The sequence below is a fragment of the Pelobates fuscus genome, chromosome 8, assembly GCF_036172605.1.
Source record: "Pelobates fuscus isolate aPelFus1 chromosome 8, aPelFus1.pri, whole genome shotgun sequence".
In the NCBI taxonomy this organism is placed as follows: Eukaryota; Metazoa; Chordata; class Amphibia; order Anura; family Pelobatidae; genus Pelobates; species Pelobates fuscus.
The window spans coordinates 178,753,006-178,766,162 of NC_086324.1; the positions used below are offsets into that span (position 1 = coordinate 178,753,006).

Genomic DNA, 13,157 nt, shown 5'->3' on the forward strand with positions numbered 1-13,157 from the left:
GTTGGTCTCCCCTTTATTCTGGGGGTGTGGGGGTGTTGGTCTCCCCTTTATTCTGGGGGTGTTGGTCTCCCCTTTATTCTGGGGGTGTTGGTCTTCCCTTTATTCTGGGGGTGTTGGTCTCCCCTTTATTCTGGGGGTGTGGGGGTGTTGGTCTCCCCTTTATTCTGGGGGTGTTGGTCTCCTCTTTATTCTGGGGGTGTTGGTATCCCCTTTATTCGGGGATGTGGGGGTGTTGGTCTCCCCTTTATTCTGGGGGTGTTGTTCTCCCCTTTATTCTGGGGGTGCGGGGGTGTTGGTCTCCCCTTTATTCTGGGGGTGTGGGGGTGTTGGTCTCCCCTTTATTCTGGGGGTGTTGGTCTCCCCTTTATTCTGGGGGTGTGGGGGTGTTGGTCTCCCCTTTATTCTGGGGGTGTTGGTCTCCCCTTTATTCTGGGGGTGTTGGTATCCCCTTTATTCTGGGGGTGTGGGGGTGTTGGTCTCCCCTTTATTCTGGGGGTGTTGGTATCCCCTTTATTCTGGGGGTGTGGGGGTGTTGGTCTCCCCTTTATTCTGGGGGTGTCGGTCTCCTCTTTATTCTGGGGGGTGGGGGTGTTGGTCTCCTCTTTATTCTGGGGGTGTTGGTCTCCTCTTTATTCTGGGGGTGTGGGGGTGTTGGTCTCCCCTTTATTCTGGGGGTGTTGGTCTCCTCTTTATTCTGGGGGTGTTGGTCTCCTCTTTATTCTGGGGGGTGGGGGTGTTGGTCTCCCCTTTATTCTGGGGGTGTTGGTCTCCTCTTTATTCTGGGGGGTGGGGGTGTTGGTCTCCCCTTTATTCTGGGGGTGTTGGTCTCCTCTTTATTCTGGGGGGTGGGGGTGTTGGTCTCCCCTTTATTCTGGGGGTGTGGGTCTCCTCTTTATTCTGGGGGTGTTGGTCTCCTCTTTATTCTGGGGGTGTTGGTCTCCTCTTTATTCTGGGGGGTGGGGGTGTTGGTCTCCCCTTTATTCTGGGGGTGTTGGTCTCCTCTTTATTCTGGGGGTGTGGGGGTGTTGGTCTCCCCTTTATTCTGGGGGTGTTGGTCTCCCCTTTATTCTGGGGGTGTGGGGGTGTTGGTCTCCCCTTTATTCTGGGGGTGTTGGTCTCCTCTTTATTCTGGGGGGTGGGGGTGTTGGTCTCCCCTTTATTCTGGGGGTGTGGGTCTCCCCTTTATTCTGGGGGTGTGGGGGTGTTGGTCTCCCCTTTATTCTGGGGGTGTTGGTCTCCTCTTTAGTCTGGGGGTGTGGGGGTGTTGGTCTCCCCTTTATTCTGGGGGTGTTGGTCTCCCCTTTATTCTGGGGGTGTGGGGGTGTTGGTCTCCCCTTTATTCTGGGGGTGTTGGTCTCCTCTTTATTCTGGGGGTGTGGGGGTGTTGGTCTCCCCTTTATTCTGGGGGTGTTGGTCTCCCCTTTATTCTGGGGGTGTGGGGGTGTTGGTCTCCCCTTTATTCTGGGGGTGTTGGTCTCCCCTTTATTCTGGGGGTGTTGGTCTCCCCTTTATTCTGGGGGTGTGGGGGTGTTGGTCTCCCCTTTATTCTGGGGGTGTTGGTCTCCTCTTTATTCTGGGGGTGTGGGGGTGTTGGTCTCCCCTTTATTCTGGGGGTGTTGGTCTCCCCTTTATTCTGGGGGTGTTGGTATCCCCTTTATTCTGGGGGTGTGGGGGTGTTGGTCTCCCCTTTATTCTGGGGGTGTTGGTCTCCCCTTTATTCTGGGGGGTGGGGGTGTTGGTCTCCCCTTTATTCTGGGGGGTGGGGGTGTTGGTCTCCCCTTTATTCTGGGGGTGTTGGTCTCCCCTTTATTCTGGGGGTGTTGGTCTCCTCTTTATTCTGGGGGGTGGGGGTGTTGGTCTCCCCTTTATTCTGGGGGGTGGGGGTGTTGGTCTCCCCTTTATTCTGGGGGTGTTGGTCTCCTCTTTATTCTGGGGGGTGGGGGTGTTGGTCTCCCCTTTATTCTGGGGGTGTGGGGGTGTTGGTCTCCCCTTTATTCTGGGGGTGTTGGTCTCCCCTTTATTCTGGGGGGTGGGGGTGTTGGTCTCCCCTTTATTCTGGGGGTGTGGGTCTCCCCTTTATTCTGGGGGTGTTGGTCTCCCCTTTATTCTGGGGGGTGGGGGTGTTGGTCTCCTCTTTATTCTGGGGGGTGGGGGTGTTGGTCTCCCCTTTATTCTGGGGGGTGGGGGTGTTGGTCTCCCCTTTATTCTGGGGGTGTGGGTCTCCCCTTTATTCTGGGGGTGTTGGTCTCCCCTTTATTCTGGGGGGTGGGGGTGTTGGTCTCCTCTTTATTCTGGGGGGTGGGGGTGTTGGTCTCCCCTTTATTCTGGGGGGTGGGGGTGTTGGTCTCCCCTTTATTCTGGGGGTGTTGGTCTCCCCTTTATTCTGGGGGGTGGGGGTGTTGGTCTCCTCTTTATTCTGGGGGGTGGGGGTCTCCCCTTTATTCTGGGGGTGTTGGTCTCCCCTTTATTCTGGGGGGTGGGGGTGTTGGTCTCCTCTTTATTTCTTTATTCTGGGGGGTGGGGGTGTTGGTCTCCCCTTTATTCTGGGGGGTGGGGGTGTTGGTCTCCCCTTTATTCTGGGGGTGTGGGTCTCCCCTTTATTCTGGGGGTGTTGGTCTCCCCTTTATTCTGGGGGGTGGGGGTGTTGGTCTCCTCTTTATTCTGGGGGGTGGGGGTGTTGGTCTCCCCTTTATTCTGGGGGGTGGGGGTGTTGGTCTCCCCTTTATTCTGGGGGTGTTGGTCTCCCCTTTATTCTGGGGGGTGGGGGTGTTGGTCTCCTCTTTATTCTGGGGGGTGGGGGTCTCCCCTTTATTCTGGGGGTGTTGGTCTCCCCTTTATTTTGGGGGGTGGGGGTGTTGGTCTCCCCTTTATTCTGGGGGTGTTGGTCTCCCCTTTATTCTGGGGGTGTTGGTCTCCCTTTTATTCTGGGGGTGCGGGGGTGTTGGTCTCCCCTTTATTCTGGGGGGTGGGGGTGTTGGTCTCCCCTTTATTCTGGGGGGTGGGGGTGTTGGTCTCCTCTTTATTCTGGGGGGTGGGGGTCTCCCCTTTATTCTGGGGGTGTTGGTCTCCCCTTTATTCTGGGGGTGTTGGTATCCCCTTTATTCTGGGGGGTGGGGGTGTTGGTCTCCCCTTTATTCTGGGGGTGTTGGTCTCCCCTTTATTCTGGGGGGTGGGGGTGTTGGTCTCCCCTTTATTCTGGGGGTGTTGGTCTCCCTTTTATTCTGGGGGTGCGGGGGTGTTGGTCTCCCCTTTATTCTGGGGGTGTTGGGGATATGTGACTCCTCATGGTTGCTAGGTGACAGCCGAGGGGCGGAGTTACAGTGGGGGCTTACCAACTCTTATCACGGAATGAATGGAGTGGGCGTGGTTTTCGTAAATTTCCGTTTTTTGAAGAAAGAACTCCGCCCTACAAGGTTATGGGCGTGGCTGTGGAATCTGATTGGCTGGCGGTATCTTGTGGCCCCGCCTTTCCCGCTGGAGGGGTTTGAGTAGCGCGCATGGCGGGCGGGGTTTGTGAGGGGCGCGTGCGGTGGGCGGGGTTTGTGAGGGGCGCGTGCGGTGGGCGGGAAGGCGGCCCCAGGATAACGGTTGGGGGAGGGGACAAGGCGGTGACGGAGGAGGGGGCGGAGCCCGGTGTGTGTCCGGTAAGCGCTTTATCACCTCACAGACAGACACCTACCTCATGGACCTACCGTCACCCAGGGGCACCTACCGTCACTGAATGACAACCTACCGTCACTGAATGACCACCTACCGTCACTGAATGACAACCTACCGTCACTGAATGACCACCTACCGTCACCCAGGGGCACCTACCGTCACTGAATGACCACCTACCGTCACCCAGGGGCACCTACCGTCACTGAATGACAACCTACCGTCACTGAATGACCACCTACCGTCACCCAGGGGCACCTACCGTCACTGAATGACAACCTACCGTCACTGAATGACCACCTACCGTCACCCAGGGGAACCTACCGTCACTGAATGACCACCTACCGTCACCCAGGGGCACCTACCGTCACTGAATGACCACCTACCGTCACCCAGGGGCACCTACCGTCACTGAATGACCACCTACCGTCACCCAGGGGAACCTACCGTCACTGAATGACCACCTACCGTCACCCAGGGGCACCTACCGTCACCCAGGGGCACCTACCGTCACTGAATGACAACCTACCGTCACTGAATGACAACCTACCGTCACTGAATGACAAACTACCGTCACCCAGGGGCACCTACCATCACTGAATGACAACCTACCATCACCCAGGTACACCTACCATCACTGAATGACAACCTACCATCACCCAGGTACACCTACCATCACTGAATGACAACCTACCATCACCCAGGTACACCTACCATCACTGAATGACAACCTACCCTCACCCATGGACACCTACCGTCACCGAATGACAACGTACCATCACCCAGGGACACCTACTGTCACCGAATGACCACCTACCATCACTGAATGACAACCTACCCTCACCCAGGGGCACCTACCATCACTGAATGATAACTTACCCAGGGACACCTACCCTCACACAGGGGTACCTACTGTCACTTAATGACAACCTACCCTCACCCAGGGACACCTGCCCTCACTGAATGACAACCTATCCTCACCCAGGGACACCTGCCCTCACTGAATGACAACCTACCCTCACCCAGGGACACCTGCCCTCACTGAATGACAACCTATCCTCACCCAGGGACACCTACCATCACTGAATGACAACCTTCCTTTTAAAGTTACCTACCATCACTAAAGGAGACCTACATCACTGAATGAGATTTTTGAACACTGAATGACACCTACTGTCAATGAATGAGACCTACCATCACTGAACGACAATTCCTGCTAGGGCAACCTACTGTCACTTGCATTGCATTTTATAGACTACTATTAGAAAATATCAACATGCGCCTTCTTACTAGTTTAGCCTTATAATAATTTCATTGAAATCCCTCTGCATCTCAGAGACCTTCTTCATATCTTCATTAAAATCCCTTTACATCAATTAGACCGTCTTCATACTTCCACCTCTTAGACTGCCTTTATCGAAATTCCACCACTTTGCTGAGACCAACTTTATAGTTCAAATTCGTAAACTGCCTTCATTGAAATCCCACCACATCCCTTAAACCTTTATAGATCAACCTCCTAAACTACCTTCATTGAAAATCCACCACATCATTTAAACCCTCATAGTTGTACCTCCTAGACAACCTTTGCTGAAATCCCACCTCACTACTGAGACCTTTCTCACCCAGGGCAACCTCATAGACTGCCTTCATTAAAATCCCACCACATCAATGAGACCTTTATACTTCAATCTCCTAGAATATCTTTGTTGAAATCCCACCACATCACTAAGAGCTTCATACTTCAACCTTCTAGACCACCTTCATTGAAAAATCCACCACATCACTTATACTTCAGCCTCCTAGACGAGCTTCATTGAAATCCCACCACATCACTAAGAGCTTCATACTTCAACCTTCTAGACCACCTTCATTGAAAAATCCACCACATCACTTATACTTCAGCCTCCTAGGCGAGCTTCATTGAAATCCAACCACATCACTGGATGAGATCTTTCAAGGTTTGCCTCATAGACAAATAAAATTCAATCAGACCATTCATTGGCCCAAAGAAAAGAACCACTTTCACTATTTCTCACAGATTTCTTTCACTGAAAGCCCAACACAGCACTGGCTGAGACTTTTTCTTTTTTTGAGGGGAAAAAAATCAACACACCTACTGAGACCTTACTGCTAGCTGACCCAGAAGGCTGACATTGACACAAATGTTCCACATGATGCAGAGACCTTCCTCTTAACTGTAAAAATATTTTTTGTTTTGTGTTTTTCTTTTAGCTGGATCTGTGAACTCATGCACCTACCATAAAATTTCTAAGACAAGTTCAGGCTCACAAACTACTTTTATCAGAAAACTCACACCGTTCCCTCTCTGTTTCAAAGAAAAGCCAACACACCACAAGCAGATACATTCATCCCAACAGACCCTCTTCATTCACTGGCAGACTGAGACCAAAAATAAGATTGTCCTGTGTTTTATTTATGGGTAGGTAGTTATTTTTGTTAGTACTAAAATGAAAGACCTAGAATAGATGGCTTCATGTCTGTATGGTGTTCTGGAATGCTGGCTAATTATCCAAATGTGGAATATCACTCCAGAGAAATGCAAATTCTCTTAACTACTGAACTAAGCACAGGAAGCCCACAGTGACAGATCCACGGAGAATCCTGCAACAACCAACAAACAGGAATTATTTGATATTTTGTTTTAGGACAGTGGTTGTCATATCAACCTTTCTTGGATTACATTTTGTTTCTCTATCCAAAGAACAGGATTCCACATTAAAGTTGTCACATCTGAGTCCTTCCACCAAAAACAATTCCTTCTTGTTTAATCTTCTCTGCAGACAGGTAGGTTTAGGATTAAGTGGGAGTCCAGCCCATGACCTGCTAACTGTTCACAGAACCACCAGCACTTTAAAAGAGCACTGGACTATTACTCTTGAGATGGTTAAAGGTGACTTTCCCATGAGAGAAACTGCAAATCTCAACCTTCGGGATAAAATCAAGAGAGGATATCATCATAGTAAATGTGATCACTAAACCTTCTTCCACACTTTGGATCAACTTTGTTCCATCTTACGTTTAAGTTAAGACTAATTTTCTGTTCATCTCAAACTTCTTTAAGCAGCGAAATACAATGAACCTCAAACCGGCTGATTTCCACTCCCTAAGTACACTAGTTAAAGAGGAGATCGCTGCTGTTGGACTGCAAAGCAGAGGTGTTTTTTATTTGTGAAATAGAGGTTATAAGGACTTTATTTTACTTTAAGGCAGGCTGGCTTCTGGGACAAATGTGGAAACCATCATACTTTTTTGGGACTAGGAAAAGTCTTTTATTAGGGATCTCAGGACACATGGCATTTCTAAGTGGCCCCCGGCTGCTGGACTGGGCCAGCTCTCCCCCACATCTCCAATTTAATAAGTTTGTGCTGACAGGCTATCGTCCTGTGGCCAATGGAGCAGAATGTATGAGGAGTCTCTTCTACCTGCACAATGAGCTGGGAAACATCTACACACATGGTAAGGTTCTGGGAACTATGAGAGAAATGGAGTGCAGGGAGAAAGGGGGCATATAGCATGGGGTGCAAAGAGACGGGGCATATAGCATGGAGTGCAAAGAGACGGGGCATATAGCATGGAGTGCAGGGAGACGGGGTATATAGCATGGAGTGCAGGGAGAAAGGGGGGCATAGCATGGAGTGCAGGGAGAAAGGGGGACATAGCATGGAGTGCAGGGAGAAAGGGGGCATATAGCATTGAGTGCAGAGAGACAGGGGGACATAGCATGGAGTGCAGAGAGACGGGGGACATATAGCATGGAGTGCAGAGAGACAGGGGACATATAGCATGGAGTGCAGAGAGACGGGGGACATATAGCATGGAGTGCAGAGAGACGGGGGACATATAGCATGGAGTGCAGGGAGACAGGGGACATATAGCATGGAGTGCAGAGAGACGGGGGGCATATAGCATGGAGTGCAGCGAGACAGGGGACATATAGCATGGAGTGCATAGAGACAGGGGACATATAGCAGGGAGTGCAGGGAGACGGGGCATATAGCATGGAGTGCAGGGAGACGGGGTATATAGCATGGAGTGCAGGGAGAAAGGGGGGCATATAGCATTGAGTGCAGGGAGAAAGGGGGCATATAGCATTGAGTGCAGGGAGAAAGGGGGACATAGCATGGAGTGCAGAGAGACAGGGGGACATAGCATGGAGTGCAGAGAGACGGGGGGCATATAGCATGGAGTGCAGGGAGAAAAGGGGCATATAGCATGGAGTGCAGAGAGATAGGGGGGCATAGCATGGAGTGGAGAGAGACGGGGGCATATAGCATGGAGTGCAGGGAGAAAGGGGGCATATAGCATGGAGTGCGGGAAGACTGGGCATATAGCATGGAGTGCGGAGAGAGACAGGGGGCATATAGCATGGAGTGCGGAGAGAGATTGGGGATGTAGCATGGAGTGCGGAGAGAGATTGTGGATATAGCATGGAGTGCGGAGAGAGGTTGGGGATATAGCATGGAGTGCGGAGAGAGATTGGGGATGTAGCATGGAGTGCGGAGAGAGATTGGGGATGGAGCATGGAGCGCGGAGAGAGATTGGGGATGGAGCGCGGAGAGAGATTGGGGATGTAGCATGGAGTGTGGAGAGAGATTGGGGATGTAGCATGGAGCGCGGAGAGAGATTGGGGATGTAGCATGGAGCGCGGAGAGAGATTGGGGATGTAGCATGGAGCGCGGAGAGAGATTGGGGATGTAGCATGGAGTGCGGAGAGAGATTGGGGATGTAGCATGGAGTGCGGAGAGAGATTGGGGATATAGCATGGAGTGCGGCGAGAGATTGGGGATGTAGCATGGAGCGCGGAGAGAGATTGGGGATATAGCATGGAGTGCGGAGAGAGATTGGGGATGTAGCATGGAGTGCGGAGAGAGATTGGGGATATAGCATGGAGTGCGGAGAGAGATTGGGGATATAGCATGGAGTGCGGCGAGAGATTGGGGATGTAGCATGGAGTGCGGAGAGAGATTGGGGATGTAGCATGGAGTGCGGAGAGAGATTGGGGATGTAGCATGGAGTGCGGAGAGAGATTGGGGATATAGCATGAAGTGCGGAGAGAGATTGGGGATATAGCATGGAGTGCGGAGAGAGATTGGGGATATAGCATGGAGTGCGGAGAGAGATTGGGGATGTAGCATGGAGTGCGGAGAGAGATTGGGGATATAGCATGGAGTGCGGAGAGAGATTGGGGATATAGCATGGAGTGCGGAGAGAGATTGGGGATATAGCATGGAGTGCGGAGAGAGATTGGGGATGTAGCATGGAGTGCGGAGAGAGATTGGGGATGTAGCATGGAGTGCGGGGAGAGATTGGGGATGTAGCATGGAGTGCGGGGAGAGATTGGGGATGTAGCATGGAGTGCGGAGAGACAGGGGGCATATAGCATGGAGTGCGGAGAGACAGGGGGCATATAGCACAATGTATATTTTGTGTTTTGCTGGAAGAGTGCAGATAGCTTCGTTAGCTCGAATAGATCTGGCTGCCTAGACAGAAGCTAAGCATTTGGTGCATGGGCTCCCTGCCATGTGTGTGCGTGGTGAGAGGCTGCATGCGAACGATGCAGTGTGCGAGCTCTGTTTAATGACTTGTAAGAGTCCATCAGTCACATCCCATTGACATATTCATGTTTCCACCTGCACTCCCTTTTATTCTTCTGTTTTGGCAATGTGCTTGTATAGTGAATGCAGGGCAGGGATGGATATTTATGGAGCATGTGGTGGTAGAGCTTTCTGTATGATCCGTGTTGGTGTGTGTTTCTTGGTCCTTTTTGATCAATAGAGGCTTGTTTGTGAAATCAGGAACGAGTTGCCACTCGTGAACACAGACCAGTAACATATGCACTTACTATACATAATCAGTACGGAGCACCAGAAGTCAGTCCGTAAAATGAGTATATCCAGTATTTATGTTGTACATTTCATTCATTCACATGTTGTGTCATGTAGCTGGGAATTCTGCTCCCCAGGGTAACGTTTAGCTGCTGAGCTATGCTATGAATAAAGCTTGTATTGTACATGGCTCCTGTCCTCCCATGTGCCTCTAAAATAGTATGAATGTGTGATAGTTGGATGCAGATTTATGTGTATTTCAGATACCCGTGGATGTGAATCTGCTGTGTGTGTACACCTGGTACCATTGGATGTGAATCTGCTGTGTGTGTACTCCAGGTACCCTTGGATGTGGATCTGCTGTGTGTGTACTCCAGGTACCCTTGGATGTGAATCTGCTGTGTGTGTACACCTGGTACCCTTGGATGTGAATCTGCTGTGTGTGTACACCTGGTACTCTTGGATGTGATTCTGCTGTGTGTGCACACCTGGTACCATTGGATGTGAATCTGCTGTGTGTGTACTCCAGGTACCCTTGGATGTGAATCTGCTGTGTGTACTCCAGGTACCCTTGGATGTGAATCTGCTGTGTGTGTACACCTGGTACCCTTGGATGTGAATCTGTGTGTACCCCAGGTACCCGTGAATGTGAATCTGCCGTGTGTGTGTACTCCGGGTACCCGTGGATCTGAATTTGCTGTGTGTGTGTACTCCGGGTACCCGTGGATCTGAATTTGCTGTGTGTGTGTACTCCGGGTACCCGTGGATCTGAATTTGCTGTGTGTGTGTACTCCGGGTACCCGTGGATCTGAATTTGCTGTGTGTGTGTACTCCGGGTACCCGTGGATCTGAATTTGCTGTGTGTGTGTGTGTGTCTTTCAGGTACCAGTGGATATGACAGCAGGTAGGTTATGTCGATCTAGAACATTGGGGTCCTGGTTAACATGGATTCACTGACTACTAGTAACATTGTTCCATAATGTACCATTACAGACCCACGTGTAATATACTATATTTATAATAAATTGGAGGCAATCATCGTACCCCTTCTCCCAATACTGTTTCCTTATATTTTGCTCTAATCACTCTCAGTCAAGTCTATGGGAGGTATAGATTACAGCATTCTAAGTGCTTGTCACCCCCAAGTCACCATAAATTAATCCTAGTTAGTGTTCCTCAGCAGTGTAATGTACACTTACTATATATCGCAGGACACACTGTATCTTAGATAAGATTTTTAAAAGTGCTGGAATTGTGATAAAATGCCACGTGCTGTTTGTGCAGCACACACAGCTTTTACGCAAAAGCCCCTATCAGAATTTCCAACACAAAATTATAGGTTAATCCCTCCCCCCCCCCCCATGATCCTCTGTGCCTGAGAGATCATTACCTGGGAAAAAAACATATAATTAAATTATCTCTCAGGTACAAAAAATCTACAATTTATAAAACACACATAAAACAATCATGTACCCCCTCAAGTCTTATATTTCCGGATCTGAGCGCACAACATATCCGAAAAGCGCTCAGATATACAGCCAAAACGCCACTGGGGTAGTTTCAACTGACCGCATACAAGGCTCGTGCCCAAAATAGTTTCATAGAATCATTGGTAGCGGTCTCTTTCGGGAGTACAAAAACTAATAAACTACCGAATGTAGTCCATACTCATAACGTGGAGCTTGTTCTCCTAATCCATACGAACGATTCCACCAAACAGAGCTCTTCTAGGATGTAAAGAACTGAACGGGGACGGAAGTCCAGCAGTGTTCGCAATGTTGAGTGTCCGATTTTAGTTCCATGCTCTCGACGAGCAAACACCACAGCCTGCGTTCTCGTGAACAAGATGGCCACCACCATGTGTTTGTCCATACGAACAGCGGCCACCCAGATGAACACTTAGAACACGGAGGTGAGAATCGTTACAAGGTGTCAATAGGGTTTAACGAGCAGCCGGTCTTTAGTTTGTGGATTTGTTCGGTTCCCGAACACAATAAGGAAATTCCACCAACACAGACTTTTAACATGTCTTTTTACATGGCCCATAGTCTGTGGGCAGGAGGCTAGCCAGCTGGCCCCTCCAGAAGCACGTGGCAGAGGCAGCTTTGCCACATGCAGTGTGATGATGCGTATAAGATCCCATTTGTGCAGTGTGACGATGTGAGTCATGCTAGCGGCAGTATATGGGATAGCTGTACGGTACACTAGCGGCAGTATATGGGTTAGCTGTACGGTACACTAGCGGCAGTATATGGGATAGCTGTATGGTACACTAGCGGCAGTATATGGGATAGCTGTATGGTACACTAGCGGCAGTATATGGGATAGCTGTATGGTACACTAGCGGCAGTATATGGGATAGCTGTACGGTACACTAGCGGCAGTATATGGGATAGCTGTACGGTACACTAGCGGCAGTATATGGGATAGCTGTATGGTACACTAGCGGCAGTATATGGGATAGCTGTATGGTACACTAGCAGTCTGCTGAAAACAAAGAGAGGCTGGATTGTATTCTTTTGTGAGCAAGCTGTTCGTTCTAATCCCAATAGCTGATCCTTTCCTCACTGGTAAAGGGTTAAGAAAGACTGTAAAGTCTTTAAAAGCTTTGAGGTAAGGCTGAGGTATGTTCCTATAAAGAGCTCTAAATCCTAATCTCTTTAGTAATGACCTGGATTCTAGTTAAGCAAACTGAAATAAGTGAGGGCAGTTTAGTGGCTGGCAGGCCGATAGCTCCCTTCTCTTCTATGGGGCAAATACTGCCACAGGGGTAATTAATAAGCAGAATATGGAATCAGGAAAGGTACTGCACAGGATGTGTACACATTGCTCTGTAAACCATGCCGTATTTGAACAGAGGGTGTGATCTGCAATGTGACCTTGTGGAGTGTGGTAATGTGAGCCTCTTACCATTGTGTCCTGTGAAGCACTTAGTCAGCACACCTCCAGTCTCAGTTTTCTATAGCTGCACAGTACGAAGGGATGCTATATCCATTATTTGACCAATCAGGAGATCACAAATTGAATTGCTTTGGGCAGTCCTGTCTTCACTACAAGCGTGGTATTTAATGATGCATTGCCCCACTCCAGCTGTGAAAGCTGTATGCCATTCAGATCCAGGAGTTATTGAAAGAGACTTTGTGTCCAGGTGAAAGAACTATATGCAGTGCATGTCTGTCTGCTAAAGAAACACTCCAAGGACCATAACTACTACAATGCACTCTAGTGATTATGGTGACAGGAGTGACCTGGTACCCTCTCTGGAAGTAGTCAACCATTTGCAAACAGACTTCTTACCTGGGGACTGGACACTGCCTCCACTACTTCCAATAGAGATCTGTCTGAGCCATCTCTTCCTCAGTATTACCGCTATACATCTCCTCGTACCATCTCTTCCTCAGTATCACCGCTATACATCTCCTCGTACCATCTCTTCCTCAGTATCACCGCTATACATCTCCTCGTACCATCTCTTCCTCAGTATCACCGCTATACATCTCCTCGTACCATCTCTTCCTCAGTATCACCGCTATACATCTCCTCGTACCATCTCTTCCTCAGTATCACCGCTATACATCTCCTCGTACCATCTCTTCCTCAGTATCACCGCTATACATCTCCTCGTACCATCTCTTACTCAGTATCACCTCT

General features: G+C 49.7%; 1 protein-coding gene across 4 annotated transcripts in view; it reads left to right on the plus strand.

Moving 5' to 3' along the window:
* The first annotated feature begins 3,863 nt into the window (after positions 1-3,863).
* Positions 3,864-13,157, plus strand: part of PAQR4 (progestin and adipoQ receptor family member 4) — a 29,303-nt gene continuing 20,009 nt past the window's right edge. The window contains exons 1-2 of one of the 4 annotated variants that reach the window (XM_063430928.1): positions 3,864-7,137; positions 11,227-11,418. In XM_063430928.1, the coding sequence (XP_063286998.1) occupies positions 11,307-11,418 (112 nt within the window). In that variant the 5' untranslated portion in view covers positions 3,864-7,137; positions 11,227-11,306. The remainder of the gene's footprint in view (positions 7,138-11,226; positions 11,419-13,157) is intronic. The other 3 variants (XM_063430926.1, XM_063430927.1, XM_063430925.1) reach the window with 3 other exon arrangements.